The sequence below is a fragment of the Plectropomus leopardus genome, chromosome 7 (assembly GCF_026936395.1).
Source record: "Plectropomus leopardus strain MGB_pleo_1.0 chromosome 7, ASM2693639v1, whole genome shotgun sequence".
In the NCBI taxonomy this organism is placed as follows: Eukaryota; Metazoa; Chordata; class Actinopteri; order Perciformes; family Serranidae; genus Plectropomus; species Plectropomus leopardus.
The window spans coordinates 10,475,294-10,494,053 of NC_142182.1; the positions used below are offsets into that span (position 1 = coordinate 10,475,294).

Consider the following 18,760-nt stretch of genomic DNA (forward strand, 5'->3'; position numbering starts at 1 on the left):
CTCACAAAAAAAACTAAGCTGGCAACTTCTACAAGGAACTGTGCCTGATATGAGGAAGTGTGAGAGGTGTTCCAGTCTGTGACTTAAAATACAAATCTTGTCCCTGGCTTGTCTTTTCAAGCATTTCTCACTTTCGAAACACTGCATTTTCTGAGATGTCTCGGCTCTTGTTCATAAATCTTTGTCTATGCAGGGGTATGGTCTGTGCACAGCAAAACGCATGTTTATAGCATAGCCTTTTTCAGGAATAATTTAAGCAGTTTAAAACATTTGTTAAAAAGTAATCTAGTAAGATAAGTAGGTAAAATAATTTCTTTACTCATTACTTTTTTAACAGGATAACTAACCTATTTAATTTTTTTCATAATTGCATGACATTACATTATACTAAGATAGTGTTTCACAGTAAACACAGATCTTATCGGTGCTTATTTACATTAGTGAGATCAACAATATATATTTCTCTGCATCACAATCTAAGTACAATCATGTCTAAAGCTTTATCTGGTGCCAGGCATTAGGACCTTCATACACAGTGTTTATAGGAGAACGTATAAGCATTATATAATTGGCTTGCTATGATGTGTGAATGTCTCTCCTAATGTATTTATGACAGCTAATCGGGCTTAGTGGAGCTGGGTCAGCGCATAGTTTTGTGAGTATGTAAGCAGCACAGAGGAGCACATGTGTGTTCTGCTTTTAGCACCGCTTTTCTTTCTTTTTCCTGCACTCTTAAACTCAGGGAATACATTAAATGGGATTTAATGCTTCATTGTATAACATAATCAAACAGGTAAGTTTTAAATTTGATTGATTGCATAGAATATTATATATTCATTGTACTGTAGATGTGTCACTTTTCTGATATCCTTTGCTGTTATATGACTTTTCTAAATTTTAGACAATAAATGTGTGTAAGTAACAGCACCCAACTACAAAAGTATGTCATTTTAACAAGCTGTTTCTTGTGGATGAAATCCTAGAACCACAACAGGTGTTCATACCCAATTTAAGTGTCATTTGAAAATACATGCAGTCTGTCAAGAAGGTGACATGAGGTTGCCAGTAAGCCCGGTGAGGTCATAGTCAGGCTGATCTTGGAGGGGTTTCCTCTTGTGCAGGATGATGCCGACCTTGATACCAGTTCCACAGCCGTCTTACTCCCAGGCCAGGGAGAACCTGGTGAAGGCTATCCCACCCAAGCTCCTCTGCCTGCTGGCCTGTGGAGGAAAAGACTGTCGCTATGAAGGACCAGAGTGTTGGAAATTAAATCAACAGGTCATCCGAGGTCTTTTCTCCTCCTGGTGAGACAATGTGACTGCAGTCAAAATGTAGCTGTGTTATGTGCTGTATCAAAAAAAAAGATGACTTACTGATTAAGAACTTCTTCATATTGGAAGGGTAACTGATGACATTATTGCCATGGCACGACCATCCAGTCATCTAATTGAGAAGTACAACATCATAGAACAATTTCGGAGGTAATCACTGTTAATTATTATTTAGCAATGCTTGTGTTCTCCTGTGTGTCTGTGCAGTGTGTGGATTTGCATGAAACATGAGTAGTTGTAGGAATAATGAGCCTTCTCAAAATGTGTGGGGGTCTCTGAGGAATATGGAGAAAAAATATTATTTTATGGGGTACATTGGGGATAAGACATCTGTCAGAACTGATTTTTCATTTCACCGATCAGCTTATCCAATTGTGGACATATTACTTGAGTATCACAATTTTACTTTTGAGACACAAACACAAGTGTCAACTGTCATCTTCATAATTTATGATTTTTTTTCTCAGGTTGAACATCCGATCGATCATCAACATGCAGATTCCTGGAGAGCACGCTTACTGTGGACCTCCTTTACTCCCTGAGAGTGGTTTCACATACTCTCCACAGATCTTCATGGACAATGACAGTGAGATCTTGATACAGTAAATATACAACATGGAAGACTGACTGCCTTCTAAAGAAAAAGAGAGAAAGAAAGATAGAAAAAGAAAAAGCTGTACCTCACACAGAGTGGGATGGAAACAGTCAAGGACATAGGTTTTGTTTCACCATTGGAGGGGGTGGGTTACATATAAAACTTGGGGTCCTCTTCCTAAAAATGTTGAGATGCTTAATTTCCAGAATTCTGGTGATCTTTTTCTGCAACATTTTATGGTGAAAATGTCATCTCTCAAAATTAAAGTCCTCTACCAGACAAACGCACATGTTATGAATATTGAGGGAGAACTTTCCCCCGGGTCCCCTGAAATATAGGCCTATGTAAAAAGTGAGCAAATATTAGGATAGACAGTCGTGGTTTGTGCCGAAGGAGCAGCAACTAATTCTGAGTTGTCTTATCCAAACTATGCCATGTGTTTCTACATTAAAAAGTAGCCTGCAAACACAGTTAATCATTATGTCAATTACATTCCTAAATACACTCACATGCACATATTTGTATTTTTTCAGTTTACTTTTACAACTTTGGGATGCCAGATTTCGGTGTGTCCTCTCTCGTCGGTACAATCGATGCGGTGAAGGTTTTGGCCTTTGCAGTGAGGGAAGGACGAGTGGCGGTGCACTGCCATGCAGGCCTGGGCAGGACAGGTAGAGGAATAAACATACTGTATCTACTGTTCATGTGAACACCGTGAGTAACAGTTTGTGCACATGTAATGCTCTCATGTAAATTCAGTGTGTGTTTCCTTGTGTGTTCGTGCAGGTGTCCTGATAGCCTGTTACTTGATTTACACCCTGCGCATCAGTCCGAGTGAGGCTGTCCATTTCGTACGAATTAAACGGCCACGCTCTATTCAAACCCGGGCACAAATCAGCCAGGTGTTTGACTTTGCTCGCCTGATTGGCACACAGCTGGTCCAATACCCAGACCTCAGCCTGCGGCACGGAGCCCCCTTTACCCTGCAGCATTATCTAAACCGACAGGCAATATTGCTGCATGGCCAGGAGGCACGCACCCTCAGACAAACACCCAAGGTCAGGACTTCATCATTTTAATATATTAACAGTTATTATGTAGATATCTGATTGCACTGTCTTAATAGTTTACCTCCTCCTCCTCTTTCTCCATTAGGTGGTTTATCTCCTGTGTGTGCATCTCTCCTGCTTAGCTCTTGGTCTCCCGGCTCCTCCAGAGATACAGGCTGAGCTGGAGAAGAGGTCAGCACTGAGGACCCTGAACAGGACAGTGAGGGAAACCCTGGTGTCCAAACAGTATTTGCCTTTACTGAGGGAGGGTCATAAAGGGTCATGGGTGGGTTCAGGGTCGGTGTCCTCCTGGGACGAGCCACTGGGGTTCTTGGAGAGGAAGAGAGAGGTGCTGCTGGACAAACGCAGCTACAGCGACTCTGACCTCAGCAAGATTGCAGTAAATGGGGTACAATTTCACATTATTCTTCCACAATTACATATGGGGCCGGTTTTGCAGACAAGGCTTAAGCCTAGTGCCAGATTAAAATGCTCTTTTAAGCTCTCTTAACTCAAAGGGACTTTAACAGACATATCTTAAAGGGATGGTCAACCCAAAAATGAAAATTCAGTCATTATCTACTCACCCTCATGCCAACGGAAAATCAAGTAAAGTTTTGTAGTCCACAAAACTCTGCTGGAGGTTCAAGGGGAAAAGGTGTTGCACTCATCTCCCAATTAATTGAAGTAAATGGTGACCAGGAATCACGTTAAAAAAATCCATAATGAAACCACAAAATATCTCTACATCTAGCTCATCCAAGGTAATCCAAATGTCCTGAAGCCCTGCATGCCAAATTGTTTTGAAAAAACATCACTGGCGCCATGTTAATAGTCTTGTTGTAGCATGTAGCATGTAGCTCGTAGCGTGACCAACAAGAGCTCTTTTCCATTCTGGGTTTTCATGAGCACCATGAGGCCAACAGCATGCTTATACTGAAGATAATGAGGCTTAACCCAGGTATTTTCAAGGTAAGTCTTACTTACCTTACTCCATAGTTGCAGACAAAAGCCTGGTATACTCTGTGCTATTTTGGGCTGTCCCAGATGAAAGATGACCAACGTCAAAGGAACATGGCAATATCCTTGGTTGTGCCTCTAAAATTGTGGTTCTCGTCGCACAGTGAGAGATGTTCAGGGACGGCTGTTGTCACCGTTGTAAGATCAAAGACAGCCTGGGATAAAATTCTAACAGTTACAGAAATTTGGGATGACCATCTTACTGTGTGACTGTAACAACCTATGTCTGTTAACAACCAATAGGAATGCAGCATGAAATGACGCACTGATCAGCGTGACAATGCTAAATGCTAGTAGATGTTAATACCTACTTTGAGCTCTCGCTGCAAAATTGGCATACCTAATTGGCCTTTTTTCCCCAACCACGACCACGTTCAGATTTTCCTCCTCTTCCTCGATCTTTTTTCGACACACATAAATGCCACTATGAAGAGGGCTTGATTTGTTTGTCTAGATTCTGCTCTTACCCCCACATAGGTGTAGATGGATGATGCTCGCCAACATTGTTTTGCTCTTGCGTATTGATTTCGATGGATATATATCGTATATATAGTAGCTTAACTAGGCCAAATGTATGCCACGTTTATGAAAGCAACATGAAAGCTCCTAGCTTAATCTAAGCCTGTTTGTGAAACCAGCCCATAGTGTCTTCATCTTCTGTAAAATCAAAGTGGTCATTGAGTTTTTTCTCATTTTGTTGCACTCTGTCTTGAAGGATCTGGAGTGGAGTCCATATTGCGCCCCAGTACTTGGAAATGAGAGACAGTGGTGTGTGCAAGATCTGATACGACCTGATCTGAGACCAAGCAGTCCAATCCTTGCCCCGCTGTCACCAGGCCACTGGACCACCAAAAAGAAATCTACACTCAACATCCCGTTATCTAACATGGCGACAAGCAACAACTGTGTGAAGAGGTCTAAGTGCACAGCTAAAAAGATGCTTACCAAATACAGCTCCAACATGGAGGTAACTGTGATTCTTACTGTGAAGAAATAAAGCTAATAATGAATGCTTTGATGTGAATGCTTTAAAACCTTTTGATTAATTTGTCATATAAAGCTGTGCAGAAATCCACATAATCCAGGCCCAACTGCAGTCGCCCGAGCTATTGCTAAGGCAATGGCATTCCATGGTCCTCCAGGAGAAATCATCCTGCAAAGATCAGCTCTGCTGCAAGTGAGCAATGCCGGGGCAAATCTATTTTTACATCACTACATATCACTTTTGTTTTGAGCTTTAAAGCCACTGAATAAATGCAGTTGCTCACCTTTTCCAACAGGAGGAGCTGAACAGCAGCGACTGTGGCTGGGCTCTGCTGGTCACAGAGTCGGATCCTCAGGTTCTCAGTTGGCTATTGTGGACCTGGCTGGACAAGTTAAGGGTCGGGTTTTCAATTTGTGAAGTATAGAAAAAATACACCACGACCTTTTGAATTTCAGTTTACACTTCCCATACTGTTGTAAAGTCATATCTCTGTTTCTTCTAACCTCATCCAGGAGCCTGTTCTGAGTGCAGAAGATGTGGACAGGTTGAGTTCTGGAGCGAACAACAGGAAGCCTCTCAGTTTGCTCAAGAAGGTAAAGAAGCAGATTTATGAATCTGATGTCACGTTTGACTATATTCTTCTCAAGACACCTTTACACTCTATATGAAGATTTAAAAAGTTATTTTCAATCTAACATTATTACAGCCACAGAGACACACCATCTATTGTCTACTGAGCTGTGTGAGTACAGTGACCAGCCTGTGTCCACACAGAGAAGATTCAGTGCTGCAGCGACTGATGCAGGCCCTTACAAGGGTGAGACACATGTAGAATTATAGTCTGTTAAAGAATGTGTATTAGAAACCTTTTTATGTTCAATAATTTGCCTTTTTAAAAATCACCAGCGCCCGCAGGAGGAAATGGAAAGCCTTGCAACTTTGATGAAGGTCCTGAAGGCGAGTTTAAGAGAAACCTTCCACAACTACAGATACCTCACAAGGGCCTGCAGCACCAATGCTACACTTTAAGGCACGGGTGATTACTGAACAGGCCTACAGGGCACAGACCCAGGGGCCCAAAGTGTCAGGAGACCCCTACCTTCACCTGCAAAATGTCACTCACATTTGGTGCAAAGGAACTGTGAAGAGACTAAAATTACCCCAAGGAGACACAAACTAACCACTCACAAAAGTACCTCAGATACACAAAACCATCAAAAAATGCATAACAATAATGTTGTGCTCAACCATTTGGAAGTGCACATTTTGAGTCACCATATCTTAATGGAAAATTTGTTAAACTGAACTCAACCTGATTAAGCTGTCACCACCATTTGGTTTAGGTATGTTATGCTAAAACAATCCACTAGATGTTGCTATGTCTTTGAATAGTATGCCTTTTCTGTTCATATCCTACAGGAAGTTAGTAACAAAAAAAAGTTAATCGAAACATGAGTGCTCTCTGTGGTGGGATTTTCAAAGGTAGGTTTATTTATTTGACATGTTATAGTTTCTGAACTGATGAGATAGTTAAGCTGAGCTAGTGTAATTGCAATTGACTATTTGCTACAAAATGTTTTTTTTTTTAAAAAAAATAGTATCTTTGTCTAAAGCCATGCTTTTCCAAACAGTTGAATTGTCTTTTTACGGTAAAGGTAGTGATGCTAAATTATTTAATTTTTTTTTTTTAAATTAACAAAATTATGAATATTTAGTGTTAATACCATATATTAAATGTTATTTCATTGTATCAACTCTATCACTGATTTTTCATTGATGAGTCATTTTGAAGTCAAAAAACAACTAAAAATTTATTTTTGTTTTTATAGCTACAGGGGAATAAGAAATTCAAAGAAAAAAAGCCATTGTGTTCTTCTTGTTAAAAATGTTTTTGTCTTACAGCTTTATTCGTAAAAAATGTGAACGATTTGGTTTCCTTTAATAAAAAGATAACTAACCAAATTTGGGTCAATGGAGGAGCATTCTTGACAGGCACTTGTAAGGACAGTAGGAATGACGACGAGGTCCTTCGGGCGTCCCCGTTGCATAGAAACGAAAACCGTCGGAGATTAGACATTTACGTATCTTTATATTCTCTTTTAATATCTCAATACATAGCAAGGTGTAGCGAATATACGATTGTTTTTTCTTGTGATAGAGAAACGTTATATACAGAAGACAGTCAGCGACATTAGGACAATCACTCCTGCATAAATGCTATCAACGCTACTTCAGTTAGTGGCGCTAACTTTAGCCTCCTTCAGTAGCTCATTGTAAAGGTAACGGTGCAGTAGCGTTACCCATCAGATACTTTAAAAAGACAAATGTAATCAATGACCGTCTCTCTGCTATATTCAGCTTCATCTGGCATCCGGTTTGTCGACGTCAAAGCCAACGAAGCAGTGATATGAGCGATATCAAGCTGGACCACACGTTGTTTACCTCAGCTAAAGCTAGCTAACACTCATCGTGGTTGTCGTTAAACGCTAACTACTGTAGGGTTGTTTTAAGTAATTTATCATCTCAGATTCAGGTCACTTTTTGGAAATATAATCACCCTGGTCAACGCGATAGACAGTTTAAAAGGAGGGCAAAATGGCAAGCGACGCTGGCAGCGTTCCTGAACTAGACCAAAAGAAGTATGATTCAGACGAACAAGTGAAGATCATCTGTTTGGGAGACAGCGCAGTTGGTAAATCTAAGTGAGTATTATCTGCAACAAGCTTAGGCAGCTTATGGCTGCTTTGTGTTTTAGAATATTTGAAACTTTCTCCAGAGCTCCGTTGTTGAAAAAGTTTTGTTATCCAGGATCAGCTAACCCATCTCACTTTTGTACTGTTTTTTTAATGCAACATTGGATTGGATCATCCTGATCCAGATTCAAACTTTTTAAGACTACCAAATCCAGATAATTAGTGCTCTGACTGGGACTACATATCACAATATAGGTTGTCGGCTCTGTAGAGACTCTGTTGTCTTGTCACCATCTATCACCAAACGAGGTAACACAATGGTAGCTGAACTTATGGCCCACTGATAAAAGCCTTTGTGTTTGCAGTATTAGGAACTGGATGTTTGATTTAATTATTCACCAGACTGGTTTCAAGACACACTGCAATTACTACCTATTACCGAAAGTACTACCAGGGAGAACGAGAAAGAGATCTCTGTTATTGTAACTTTAAATAATTTTTGTTAAATATTGACTGCTACTCGGGGAATTTATACAAGAAAAATACCTTTCTCTCTCTCTTTTTTTAAAAAAAAAAAAAAACTAACTGAAGGGCTTAATAGATAGCCTAATGTCTGTTTTTTTCTACTTAATCTCTCTAACTGTTTAACAAATCATGTGCAAAATATAAATAAATGTGTACATTTCCGAAGTTTTATTACATTTTGTTGCTGAAATTCAACCTGGATCCACTCTTTGCAGGGATCAGGATCCTTATTTTTTTTTAACCTAGGTATCCAGATTCTACTAAAACAATTTGAACAACACAAATTCAAGGTTTGATCCGAAACACAACCAAGACTGGAGTACATGATCTAATCTGATTTCAGAATCCTTTTTTGCTTTTTTTGAGCAACTCATTTTCAAGATTTGAGCCAATCCTATATCTCAAATCTGATCAGATTACTTTTTAGCAACTGGGCCCAGTAGATTATATGTCATCCTGTCTAACATTACAGTATTGTTACGTTGACGCAGATTGTTTCTCTCTCTCTCTCTCGTAGGCTGATGGAGAGGTTTCTAATGGATGAATAGTATCCTTTTGAGCTTTAGCTATTTAAAATGAAACGTGTCATTTATGTTTGTAAGTCACATTATGTCGTTCTAACCTATCCTATTTCATAGCCCTGGTAAGACTATCCTGATGACGTGAGCTCAACTTTGTGTCTCTCTCCCTGGTTCAGTCTGGACTTCCTGCCAATTGCAACCATTTCAATGGGCGGGGATTTCTGGCTTTGACAGACAGACTCCTTCAGTCAGTCCTGACGTTAGCATTAACGTTTGCTCCTCTCCTACACAAATAGATTGTCAGTTAGACAGTAGCAGTCTAAAATCTACAATTTATTTATATTTACCCTTTGTATGTGACGTGTACCTCGTCGACAACAATCCACACGTTTTTTGCGATTCACTGGTGTTAATGTTATGTATGAAATATAATGTTATTTCACATTTCTAATGCAGCACAGTTGTGTCTGGACCGCTAAATACCTGCTGTCAGCATCCTTGTCTGTCCAAAGCGTTATGAACACTGATATGTATGGTTGTGATCCCCTACTTTGCAGGCTCTCGTATTTGTTCCTCCGTTAGAAGGTAAAGGGTTGATTTTTTGGTCATTTTTTAAACAAAGTTTAAAAAACAAAATTACATTTGTCCTTGATCCTGCTACATCTTTTGAGTTGAAGGATGAGTTGATTAGAAACAACAGCTGCTATGAAGATTCCATCCAGTTGCTCGGGAATGTTTCTGCTTGTGGCATCATTCAATTCCTGCAGTACATTTTTTTAATTTGCATCAGAGTCTTGTGTCCTTATGGCTCCCAACAAGGTCTGCCCATTCAGAGCAATAGCTTGATCCAGGATGAAGATGTGCACAGAGCAGTCTCTTATCTCCTGTTGCTGAGTGAGCCTCAATCGCATCTCATCCATTTTATTCTCCTGTGACCGGACATTAGGCAGAAGAGGGCTTGGTAGAGGCAGGGCCGGCCCTTGGCATAGTCATGCTGGTTGCGCTAAAAAACACATAATAATTTGCTGCGTCCTTTAGCACCTAGCCCTAATGCTCTGCCTTGGAAATAACAACTGAACACATAAAGAGAGAAAAAATCATAAGCTCAGTGCCCCTGTTGTTTCTCATCATTTGACCTGTCCCTGACCAGCCTGCACTGTGGGCACTGACAGCGCTGCATATTTAAAGTGACAGTCAGGGATGAGTTACTGATGCGCACCTCAGGTCAGAGAGGGAGAGGGAGAGAGAGAGAGAGAGAGAGAGAAGCCTGATTGACACGTCAACAGGCAGGTTATAACTTATCTACATTTACATTTCTTTTTTTCATAAAAAAAAGTCTAAACCTTTAGGTGCGCAATTTAGAAAACTAGTAATAGAGAAGCAGGAATACAGATCCAAATACAGATGTTTGCTCTCTATTATAGCATAAAAAAGGCTGTTTTGTGTGACGAAGTTTCGTTTGTACGAGCTATCGCAGTTAAAATCATGCAAAGCTAGATTATGATGTTGTGATAGCTGCTGAGAATTAAAGAATGTTTATGAATCATCTGAATGTCAAGCCAGTCATTTATATAGTTAATTGCTGCTGGCTGCTTAGAGCTGCTCTTTTATATGTTTCCAATAAGTACTTTAGACACTGTGCTGAAATTACTCATATTGTTGGGCATGTGTTACTGTTTAATTGTGGTGCATCCTCTTTTATTTTATTTCTGAATAATCACAACTAAGAAATAATTGATGCACTGCAGCACGTGTTTGTCCTACACTGTCTGCTGCAGGTACATGTTTTTGTTTGTGCAGTAATCAGCTATTGTACTCCATAACTGTCCAGATGCCATTTTGCCAAATCCAGTCAGAAAAATTGTGAAAAAGTAGTGCATCTTCTAGTTCTTGTTTAATTGCTGTTATCAACTCTATCACTGATTTAACTTCACTGATGGCTGTGTTTACTCTGCTAATTCTAAAGTTCATGCACGGCCCAGGACAGGAAGCCTCTGCAGCGGGTGATTAAAACTGCCCAGAACTTCACTGCTTCCCATCAACAGAGCATCAGTGACCTCGGTGAAGTGAGGTGTCTGTGAGAGCCCAAAGAATACTGAAAACCAGCAGTAACCTAAGGCTGGGCGATAAAACGATCTCGATACGGGATCGCGATAAAAAGTGCGTCGATGATAAACTATGGTCATTTTTACTCGATGTGGCCAGACCTAGATAGATTCAAACAGCTTTCCCGCCGTGCTGTGTCTTACAGCGGAAGTTGTTAGACGTCTGTCAGTTAGCAGCAGGTACACAGTACATGCTCATTTTTCACTGCAAGTTTATTTTGTGCTGAGGTGAGTGTGCCGAGATGAGAAATTAAAAACAGCATATAATAGCCACCTGACACCCTGCCGGCGGGCTAAGCATTGTTTCTTTTTCTCTTCTTTTTTTTTAAACTCTTTCCCCGCCATTGTCCATCAATCAGTGTTTTCACTGTAGTGTAAGGGACACTGTTACAGATGTTATGCCATAAAACAACATTTCCACCTCCCTGAGCTACCACCTTATCATGGTGGAGGGGTTTGCGTGTCCCAATGATCCTAGGAGCTCAGTTGACGGGGGCTTTATGCCCCTGGTAGGGTCACCCATGGCAAACAGGTCCTAGGGGAGGGACCAGACAAAGCGTAGCTCACCGGACCCCTTATGATGAAAAACATAAATGGTTCAAAGTTTCCCTTGCCTGGACGTGGCTCCCCCCGGAGCCAAGCCTGGGGGTAGGGCTCGATGGCGAGCACCTGGTGGTCAGGCCTTTACTTATGGGGCCTGGCTGGGCACAGCCCGAAGAGGCAACGTGGCTTCAGAAGGGACGTGGAATGTCACCTCTCTGGTGGTGAAGGAGCCTGAGCTGGTGCACAAAGTTGAGAAGTTCCAACTAGATATGGTTGGCCTCACCTCGACACATAGCATGGGCTAGAAACAGTCTTCTCGAGAGGGGTTGGACTCTCTTCCAATCTGGAGTTGCCACTGGTGAGAGGCGTCGGGCAGAGGTGGCAGTACCTATTGCCCCCTGGCTCGGTGCCTGTATGTTGGAGTTTACCTCGGTGGACAAGAGGGTAGCCTCTAGACAGTAGATCCTGACTGTTGTTTGTGCCTATGGTCCAAACGGCAGCTCAGAGTATCCACCCTTTTTGGAGTCCTTAGAGGGGGTGCTGGAGAGTGCTCCTTCTGGGGATTCCCTCGTTCTGTGGGGGGACTTCAACACTCACGTTGGCAGTAACAGTGAGACCTGGAGAGGTGTGATCGGGAGGAATGCCCCTGATCTGAACCCGAGTGGTGTTTTGTTAATGGACTTGTGTGCTCACCACAGATTGTCCATAACGAACACCATGTTCAGGCATGTTCTGGCTCCTATGGTGGGGGAGGACGCCGGTCAGACCTGGCAGACCCAAACGCATTGTGAAGGTCTGCTGGGAACGTCTGGCAGGGTCTCCCGTCAGAAGGAGCTTCAACTCCCACCTCTGGGAGAGCTTCAACCAGGTCAAGGTGTTCAGGGCACGTCCCACTGGTAGGAGACCCCGGGGAAAATCCAGCACACGCTGGAGAGACTATGCTCGACTAGCTGGCCTGGGAACAACTTGGGGAAGAGCTGGATAAAGTAGCCGGGGAGAGTGAAGTCTGGGCTTCCCTGCTAAGGCAGCTGGATAAGCGGAGAAGGTGAAGGTGAAGGTGAAACAACATTTCCACGTCCAAAAACAAACGAACAAGAGGATCTAAGGTCCCAAGGTGACCGGTAAAGAGGACTACTAATGTGCCCACTTTATCACTATTAAGTGGCTTTTTGGACCCTCTCAGTGGCGTTATTTAAAAAAAAGGAAGAGAGGGGATGCTTCTCACGGTGTGAGTTCAGGTGTAGTGAGTTTCCAGCTCGGTTATGTTGAAATAATAAACTGATCTCTGATGTTTGATGACTTTCAACTCAAGAAGCAAGCAGGACAATATGTAAAGGCAGCCTTCACTGCAAAGTCATTTCTTAGGGACTGTTCTTTAGCTGTGGTGCTTCCAAAAAACAATAACAAAATGTAAAAAATGAAATTGATTTTGCTCTTGAAAATGGCTTTCTTTTACAAAAACGCGATTTTGTTGTATTCGTTTTTTTGATGAAAATGCACAAATTCAGATGTTGATGAAAAAGAAATGGAAGAAACTAGAATTAAATGTTTTTTGTGTTTGAAAGATCTGTTCTATTCATTCATTATATATTCAAAACAGAAAATATTCCAGAGGTCTTGAAAGATTAGTGAATATGACCAAAAATGCTGCCGCTGACTGGCAACTTAATAAAAATACTCTTGCGGGGAAGGAGCAGCATTATCGAATTATATATCGTGATAAATATCAGTATTGATCAACATGGGGAAAATAATTTCTTCTTAAACCATGTTTAAGAAAAATGACAAATAAGTCTACCTTGCACCTTGTAGTTAGCACTTGTACTTTTTTGAAAGTAGCTGCCTGTATGCTACGTCATCCACTATAATGCACTCCCTAACTGGCTGCTGATGTTTTCAGATACAGAACGGATCACACATTGGCTCGACAAGACTGTGGTGGATTAAAATCTTTGGGTTAGCAGAAAGTCCAGACTGAACCAGGGAGCAATTCAGTTCAATTCAATCAATTCAGTTCAATTCAATTCTGGGATTTGTCAAAGTTTCTATGATGCTGTTTTCAGATTCATCTAGGCATAAAACTAAGCATCAAAAGAGCCTTGCATGTAGCAGCATGGTCAACTGTTTGTCTCCTCTATGCATGTAGAGGAGACAAACAGTTGACTGGCACTTTGCCATCTCGGGGCCCAAAGCAGCAGCCTGAATGCATCATTGTAAGCCACTATGGGCCTCTTCATACTGCTTCTCCTGTAATTACACCACAGGTGAGCTGTATACATGGGTGTACAGAAGGATCTGAATAATGGACATTTCACATAACTAGAACACATACTAAACTTACAAATCAACATATTAGCCTGAGCATAGAGTTTACAGCACTGTCGATAAATATCTCTGTCATCACTCAAATCATCAGTAAGAAAATGACCAAGGTATTTTATTACTTTACTTCAGATAAGAGGAGCATCACACACATTTAACACTGGAAAAAAACTTATTTCCTGTCCTCTCTGGTTTTAACTATCATGCCATTACTCTTTTTGGGATGAAATATAATATCACTATCTTTGCCATACTGTGAACATATGTTTAGTAATAGCTGAAACGCAGCAATATATGGACTAAAAATTACCAGGTCATCTGCATACATCAGATGATTGATGACAGAGTTTCCAACAAGGCAGCCTGTGTTACACCAGTTCAATTTTTCCGATAGTTCATCCAAATACATATTAAATAATATAGGGGACAAAATTGTGGAATTGTGAAATTGAAATGTCTTAAAAGCATTAACTTTAAGTGTCTGATACCTGATGAACATGCTGTCCAAGATCAAGCTGGCATGCCCCAACAAAGCAGATCGTTGAGAGGTTAAGATCTTTAACTGTTTCTGCAGTCGGCCGCAGCAGTTGTCAACCTATGCCTTGACGCTCTACAAACACACAGCCACTGTAGGAAACAAGTCGGTCGCTGTGGGTATGTATTGTGCAACTACTTTTGTTCTGAGCCCAGTGACTACTTACCTAAGTAAAGGTTAAATCACCAGAGATATGTTTTTGTTTGTGATTCACAGATTTCTGGGACACTGCTGGTCAGGAGAGATTTCAGAGCATGCATCCCTCATACTACCACAACGCACATGCATGCATTATGGTAAAATACACCCTTGAGCCTCATTCCCACTCTACAGATAACATGCCAACACCTGTTAACAGATGTCTTTTTAATGCAATGAGTTTGTGTCCGATTGGAATTCACCTTTTAAGACAATTTTCTACATACTATACTATGACTTTTTTCTACATACTATACTATGACTTTTTTCTACATACTATACTATGACTTTTTTCTACATACTATACTATGACTTTTTTTAACACTATACTTTTATTTCTACAACTTTTTTACTGCACAATATACTGACTTTTTTGACACACTATAATGACTTTAATATAGAATACTATGGCTTTTTGTCAATGTCAATTTTATTTATATAGCACATTTAAAACAACCGTAGTTGACCAAAGTACTGAACATTCATAAAAATAAGGGACAAAAACATCTATAACTAGTAAAGCATGATAAATAAGTACAAAATAAAATACAAGAGATACAGCACAATACTTTAAGTCGAGGTGCCTCAGGTCAACTGGAAGTGAACGCCAGTGAAAAAAGATGGGTCTTCAGCAGCAACTGAAAGGCTCCTTGGGACTGAGCAGCTCTTATGTAAAAAGTTGCTCGAGGGGCAGCCACTGCAAAGGCTCGGTCACCTCTGTTCTTATAACGCAATCTAGGAACCAGTAACAGCATTTGTTTGGTGGACCCCAAAGCTCTAGCTGGAGTGTGATGGTGTAGAAGCTCCATTAAATAAGGTGGTACCAGCCCATTTAAGACCTTAAAAACAACTACTAAAATCTTAAAACCAATCCTGAAGTGGACAGGAAGCCAGTGAATCAAGGCCAATACTGGTGTTATATGATAACGCTTTCTTTTTCCAGTTAGAGACATTATACAATGATTTTTTTTCAACATACAATACTATGACAGTTTTGGACACACTTTACTATGACTTTTTTTTCGCATACTATGCTTTTCTGACCATAAGCCTGGCCCAGTTGTGATAAAATTCACACAGATTATATAATGATAAATTTGTGATGGACACACTTGCAACCACCGTGACATTATATATCCAGAAGATCAGACTTCACTGTGAGATCATAATACTATGCAGAAAAACACCTTTCTGGCCATTGCTCAACATCATAACTATGAAACAAAAAGGGAGACATTTAGTCAGAGACTGCTGCTGTGGATGACAATGTGTGTGAAGCTTTCATGTTTACTGTAACACCTCATTCCTACCGCAATTCGCGGTTGCAAAGAGGTTTTTTAAACATGGTTAAACTCGCTAAATGGCTCTATTCCCACTGCCACTGAAATTACGGCTTTCTGTTAGTTGTTGTGTGTGTGTGTGTGTGTGTGTGTGTGTGTGTGTGTGTGTGTGTGTGTGTGTGTGTGTGTGTGTGTGTGTGTGCATTGTCTTGTTTGTGTGTCTGTGTGACATCACAGACAGGCAGGAGAACAGGTAAACAGCAGACAGCAGCAGGACCAGAGTTCCTTGAACACTTTTCAGTGGTTTCTTCTCATTATACATCTCTTACTTATCCAGTGTCTCTTTCAAACTCAGTGGAGATGTATTTGCGTTGGTGTTTTAGCGCCACTTAGGAGAAAACAGAGGGTACTTAGTGACAGCGCATCATTGCATCTCGCTGGTTAAAGGGCTGAAATTGCTGTGTTCACCGGGGTGTTGCGTTCCTATCAATGGCAATCAGAGCCTGAGGCGACTAAAAAAAAATTGTCTACTGCAGATTCATTTGACCCGGGTGTCAATGCTGATTGTACGCATTCCCATTGCATTGTAAAGCCAGATGTTAGGGGGTATTAGCTGGTTTGCTGTGCAGTGGGAATGAGGCTTATGTGAGACTTGACTGGTGGGTAGAGGCACACAATTGCATGGTTGTAATTCTAGTGATGACATACTTCAGTGACTTAAAAAAAACTGTGACAAACTATATTATTATTTTTTTAAACATAAAATACTATGACTTATTTAAAAATTTAAGACTGTTTAACACTCAAACACATTGCATTGCATTGACCATTCATCCAACACATCTGCAGATTTTTCAGGACTTTACTGTTTATACCATGTAACCTGACTTTGGTCTTAGTCTGTGACTTTTTCCCTCATAAATGTGCAAGTTCAAATATAAACTGTTACCTAACTTTTTTTGGAAATGCTTTGTCTAAAAGCACAAGAGAAAAATCTTCTAGGAGGAGGCTTCAAGTGTCTCAGCTCATCAGCTCAGGGACATAGAGGATTGGTTTTAAGGCTGGAGGATCTGGATTAAATTCTCAGGTGATCAATTAGCCTATTTTGCAAGCTGTCTGGAGTGAAAGTAATTTTTAAAAATATTTTCTATTGTATTTTTTATATAATGTGTTTAGACTTTGCACTGTGCTAATCATATCAAGAAAAACTCCTTGTATGTGCAAGTCAGCATGGCAAAAACTCCTGTCCGTGTGCACATTTAGTAACTGCTGCTTAAAATATAAACAAATTACTGTGTTTGATGTGTATTTTTTTGTTTGCATGTGAATTAACCAAATAACCAGGTTACAGCTAAATATGCATTTTTCCCCGGATGAGACTAATGTCACAGTTAACAGTTCTGTGTAATATCTTAAGTTCCATGTTTTAGTCAGACCCCTGAACTGAAAAACTTTTTCAGATGTAGCATTAAGTAGTGCTGTGCTGTAGCTCAAGAAAATAAAATGATGCTTCCCATGAACACAAGTTAGAAATAAAAGAATAATGTAACTGGTCATGGTTTACTTACTCAGTTCTTTTACGGGACTTGTTTTGTAGTATGGCAGCATATTTAGCAAACTGCAGTCTTAAGTCCCTTAGTCTGGTGTGTTTTGAGGCCCAATGCTCAGAGGAAAGATGGAAAAAATGTCTGATGCAAGATCTTAGACTGTTAGCGAAGGAATGTTAAAGGATTAAAGGCTGAAGGTTTTTTTTTAACACATTGTCAAATGGTTGTCCAGCTCAATAGCTCAGGCAGTTAAAAGGTTTGCTTTGACATCATGAGGTTTTGGGCAGTGCAGCTGAATTTTAAACTCCAAACAAGTTTTATTAACTGTCTCTATATAATGCCAAGGATGGCCAGGAATTGTGGGTTCAAATCCCCATCTGTTTGGTAGCGCTGGTGAATTTTGAAATCCAACAGCCTAATGAAGGTTAAATGCACCTGGAGCAAAGGTCTACATGTGGAAGGTGCTATTTGCATGGTGGGTTAACAGTCCTGGTATAGTGGCAAGGGTGGCCAAAAAATTGTGGGTTTGAGTTCCTGTCTTTAGGACAGGGCAGATGAATTTTCACTCCAACAACCAAACGACAAGGTTAAATGCTCCCAGAGCAAAGGTCTACATGTGGAGGGTAATGGTGGCAGGGTGAATTAACTATCTTATTATGGTGCAAAGGATAGCCAAGATTTGTGGGTTTGAATCCCCGTCCTCTGGGCAGGGATGGTGAATTCTAAAGTTCACCAGCCAAATGTAGAGGTTAACTGTACCTGGAGAAAAGGTTCCCATTTGGTGGGTACTGGTCTAAAGATGCAAGAGAAAATGTTCAAGGAGGTGGTTGCAAGTGTGTCCATCTCATTAGCTCAGGAATTTGAAAGGCTTCCTTGGAGATCGGGAGATTTTGGGTTCAAGCCTTGTCCAGAGCAAAAGAATTTTAAACTTAAACAGCCAAATTAAAAGGTTAAATGCAACCGGAGAAAAGGTTTTCATGCGGAGGATGCTGGTGGCATGTTGTAAAAACTGTCTCAATATGGTGCCAAGGAGGGAATCCCTGTCAGTTTGGCAGCACAGGTGAATTTTAAAGTCCAGCAGCCAAATTAAAAGGTTATATGTTTCCCTGGAGAGGAGGTCTACATGTGGAGGGTGATGGTTGTGGGGTTTATTAACTGTCTCAATACGGTGCAAAATATAGCCAAAAATTGTTGGTTTGAATTCCTGTCTGTTGGACAGGGAAGGTGATTTTTAAACTCCCAACAGCCAAATGAAAAGGTTAACTGCACCTGAAAAAGAGGTCCCCATTTGGTGGGTGGTTGGAGGTGTGTGTCCAGCTCATTAGCTCAGGCTGTTAAAAGGGTTTCTGGGAGATCAGGAGGTTCAGCCTAATAAAAAGGTTTAATGTGCCCAGGAAAAAGGTTCTCATGTGGAGGGCGGTGGTAGTGTGGTAGAATAACTGTCTCTATATAGTACTAAGAATAACCAAAAAATGTCAGTTCCAATCCCTGTAACTTTGGAAGGTCAGGGG

At 40.7% G+C, this 18,760-nt stretch overlaps 2 protein-coding genes across 4 annotated transcripts in view; both read left to right on the forward strand.

Moving 5' to 3' along the window:
• Positions 1-55: 55 nt before the first annotated feature.
• On the forward strand, positions 56-6,730 carry LOC121949933 (protein tyrosine phosphatase domain-containing protein 1). Of its 3 annotated transcripts, none has more exons than XM_088079907.1 (13): positions 56-793; positions 1,122-1,304; positions 1,401-1,481; positions 1,799-1,917; positions 2,460-2,597; positions 2,713-2,984; positions 3,082-3,384; positions 4,711-4,962; positions 5,056-5,172; positions 5,276-5,377; positions 5,493-5,573; positions 5,687-5,797; positions 5,887-6,730. In XM_088079907.1, the coding sequence occupies exons 2-13, from the start codon at positions 1,123-1,125 to the stop codon at positions 6,007-6,009; spliced, it is 1,881 nt and encodes a 626-aa protein (XP_087936033.1). In that variant the 5' UTR covers positions 56-793; position 1,122; the 3' UTR covers positions 6,010-6,730. The 3 variants fall into 3 exon arrangements, 2 of the variants coding, with proteins under 2 accessions (XP_087936033.1, XP_087936034.1); XM_088079908.1 differs by having other exon boundaries at positions 5,276-5,369; positions 5,491-5,573; XR_015776954.1 differs by lacking the exon at positions 5,887-6,730 and having other exon boundaries at positions 5,276-5,370.
• Positions 6,731-6,996: 266 nt separating this feature from the next.
• Positions 6,997-18,760, forward strand: part of rabl2 (RAB, member of RAS oncogene family-like 2) — a 33,400-nt gene continuing 21,636 nt past the window's right edge. The window contains exons 1-4 of the mRNA XM_042496358.2: positions 6,997-7,682; positions 8,716-8,745; positions 14,264-14,343; positions 14,441-14,520. Of these exons, the coding sequence (XP_042352292.1) occupies positions 7,576-7,682; positions 8,716-8,745; positions 14,264-14,343; positions 14,441-14,520 (297 nt within the window). The 5' untranslated portion in view covers positions 6,997-7,575. The remainder of the gene's footprint in view (positions 7,683-8,715; positions 8,746-14,263; positions 14,344-14,440; positions 14,521-18,760) is intronic.

Bases quoted from the DNA above. Each gene is read 5' to 3' on its own strand.
- LOC121949933 (XM_088079907.1), top strand. From the start codon at position 1,123: ATGATGCCGACCTTGATACCAGTTCCACAGCCGTCTTACTCCCAGGCC. The intron at 1,305-1,400 runs GTGAGACAATGT...TCATATTGGAAG, and splicing joins CGAGGTCTTTTCTCCTCCTG to GGTAACTGATGACATTATTG. The intron at 5,173-5,275 runs GTGAGCAATGCC...CTTTTCCAACAG, and splicing joins AAAGATCAGCTCTGCTGCAA to GAGGAGCTGAACAGCAGCGA.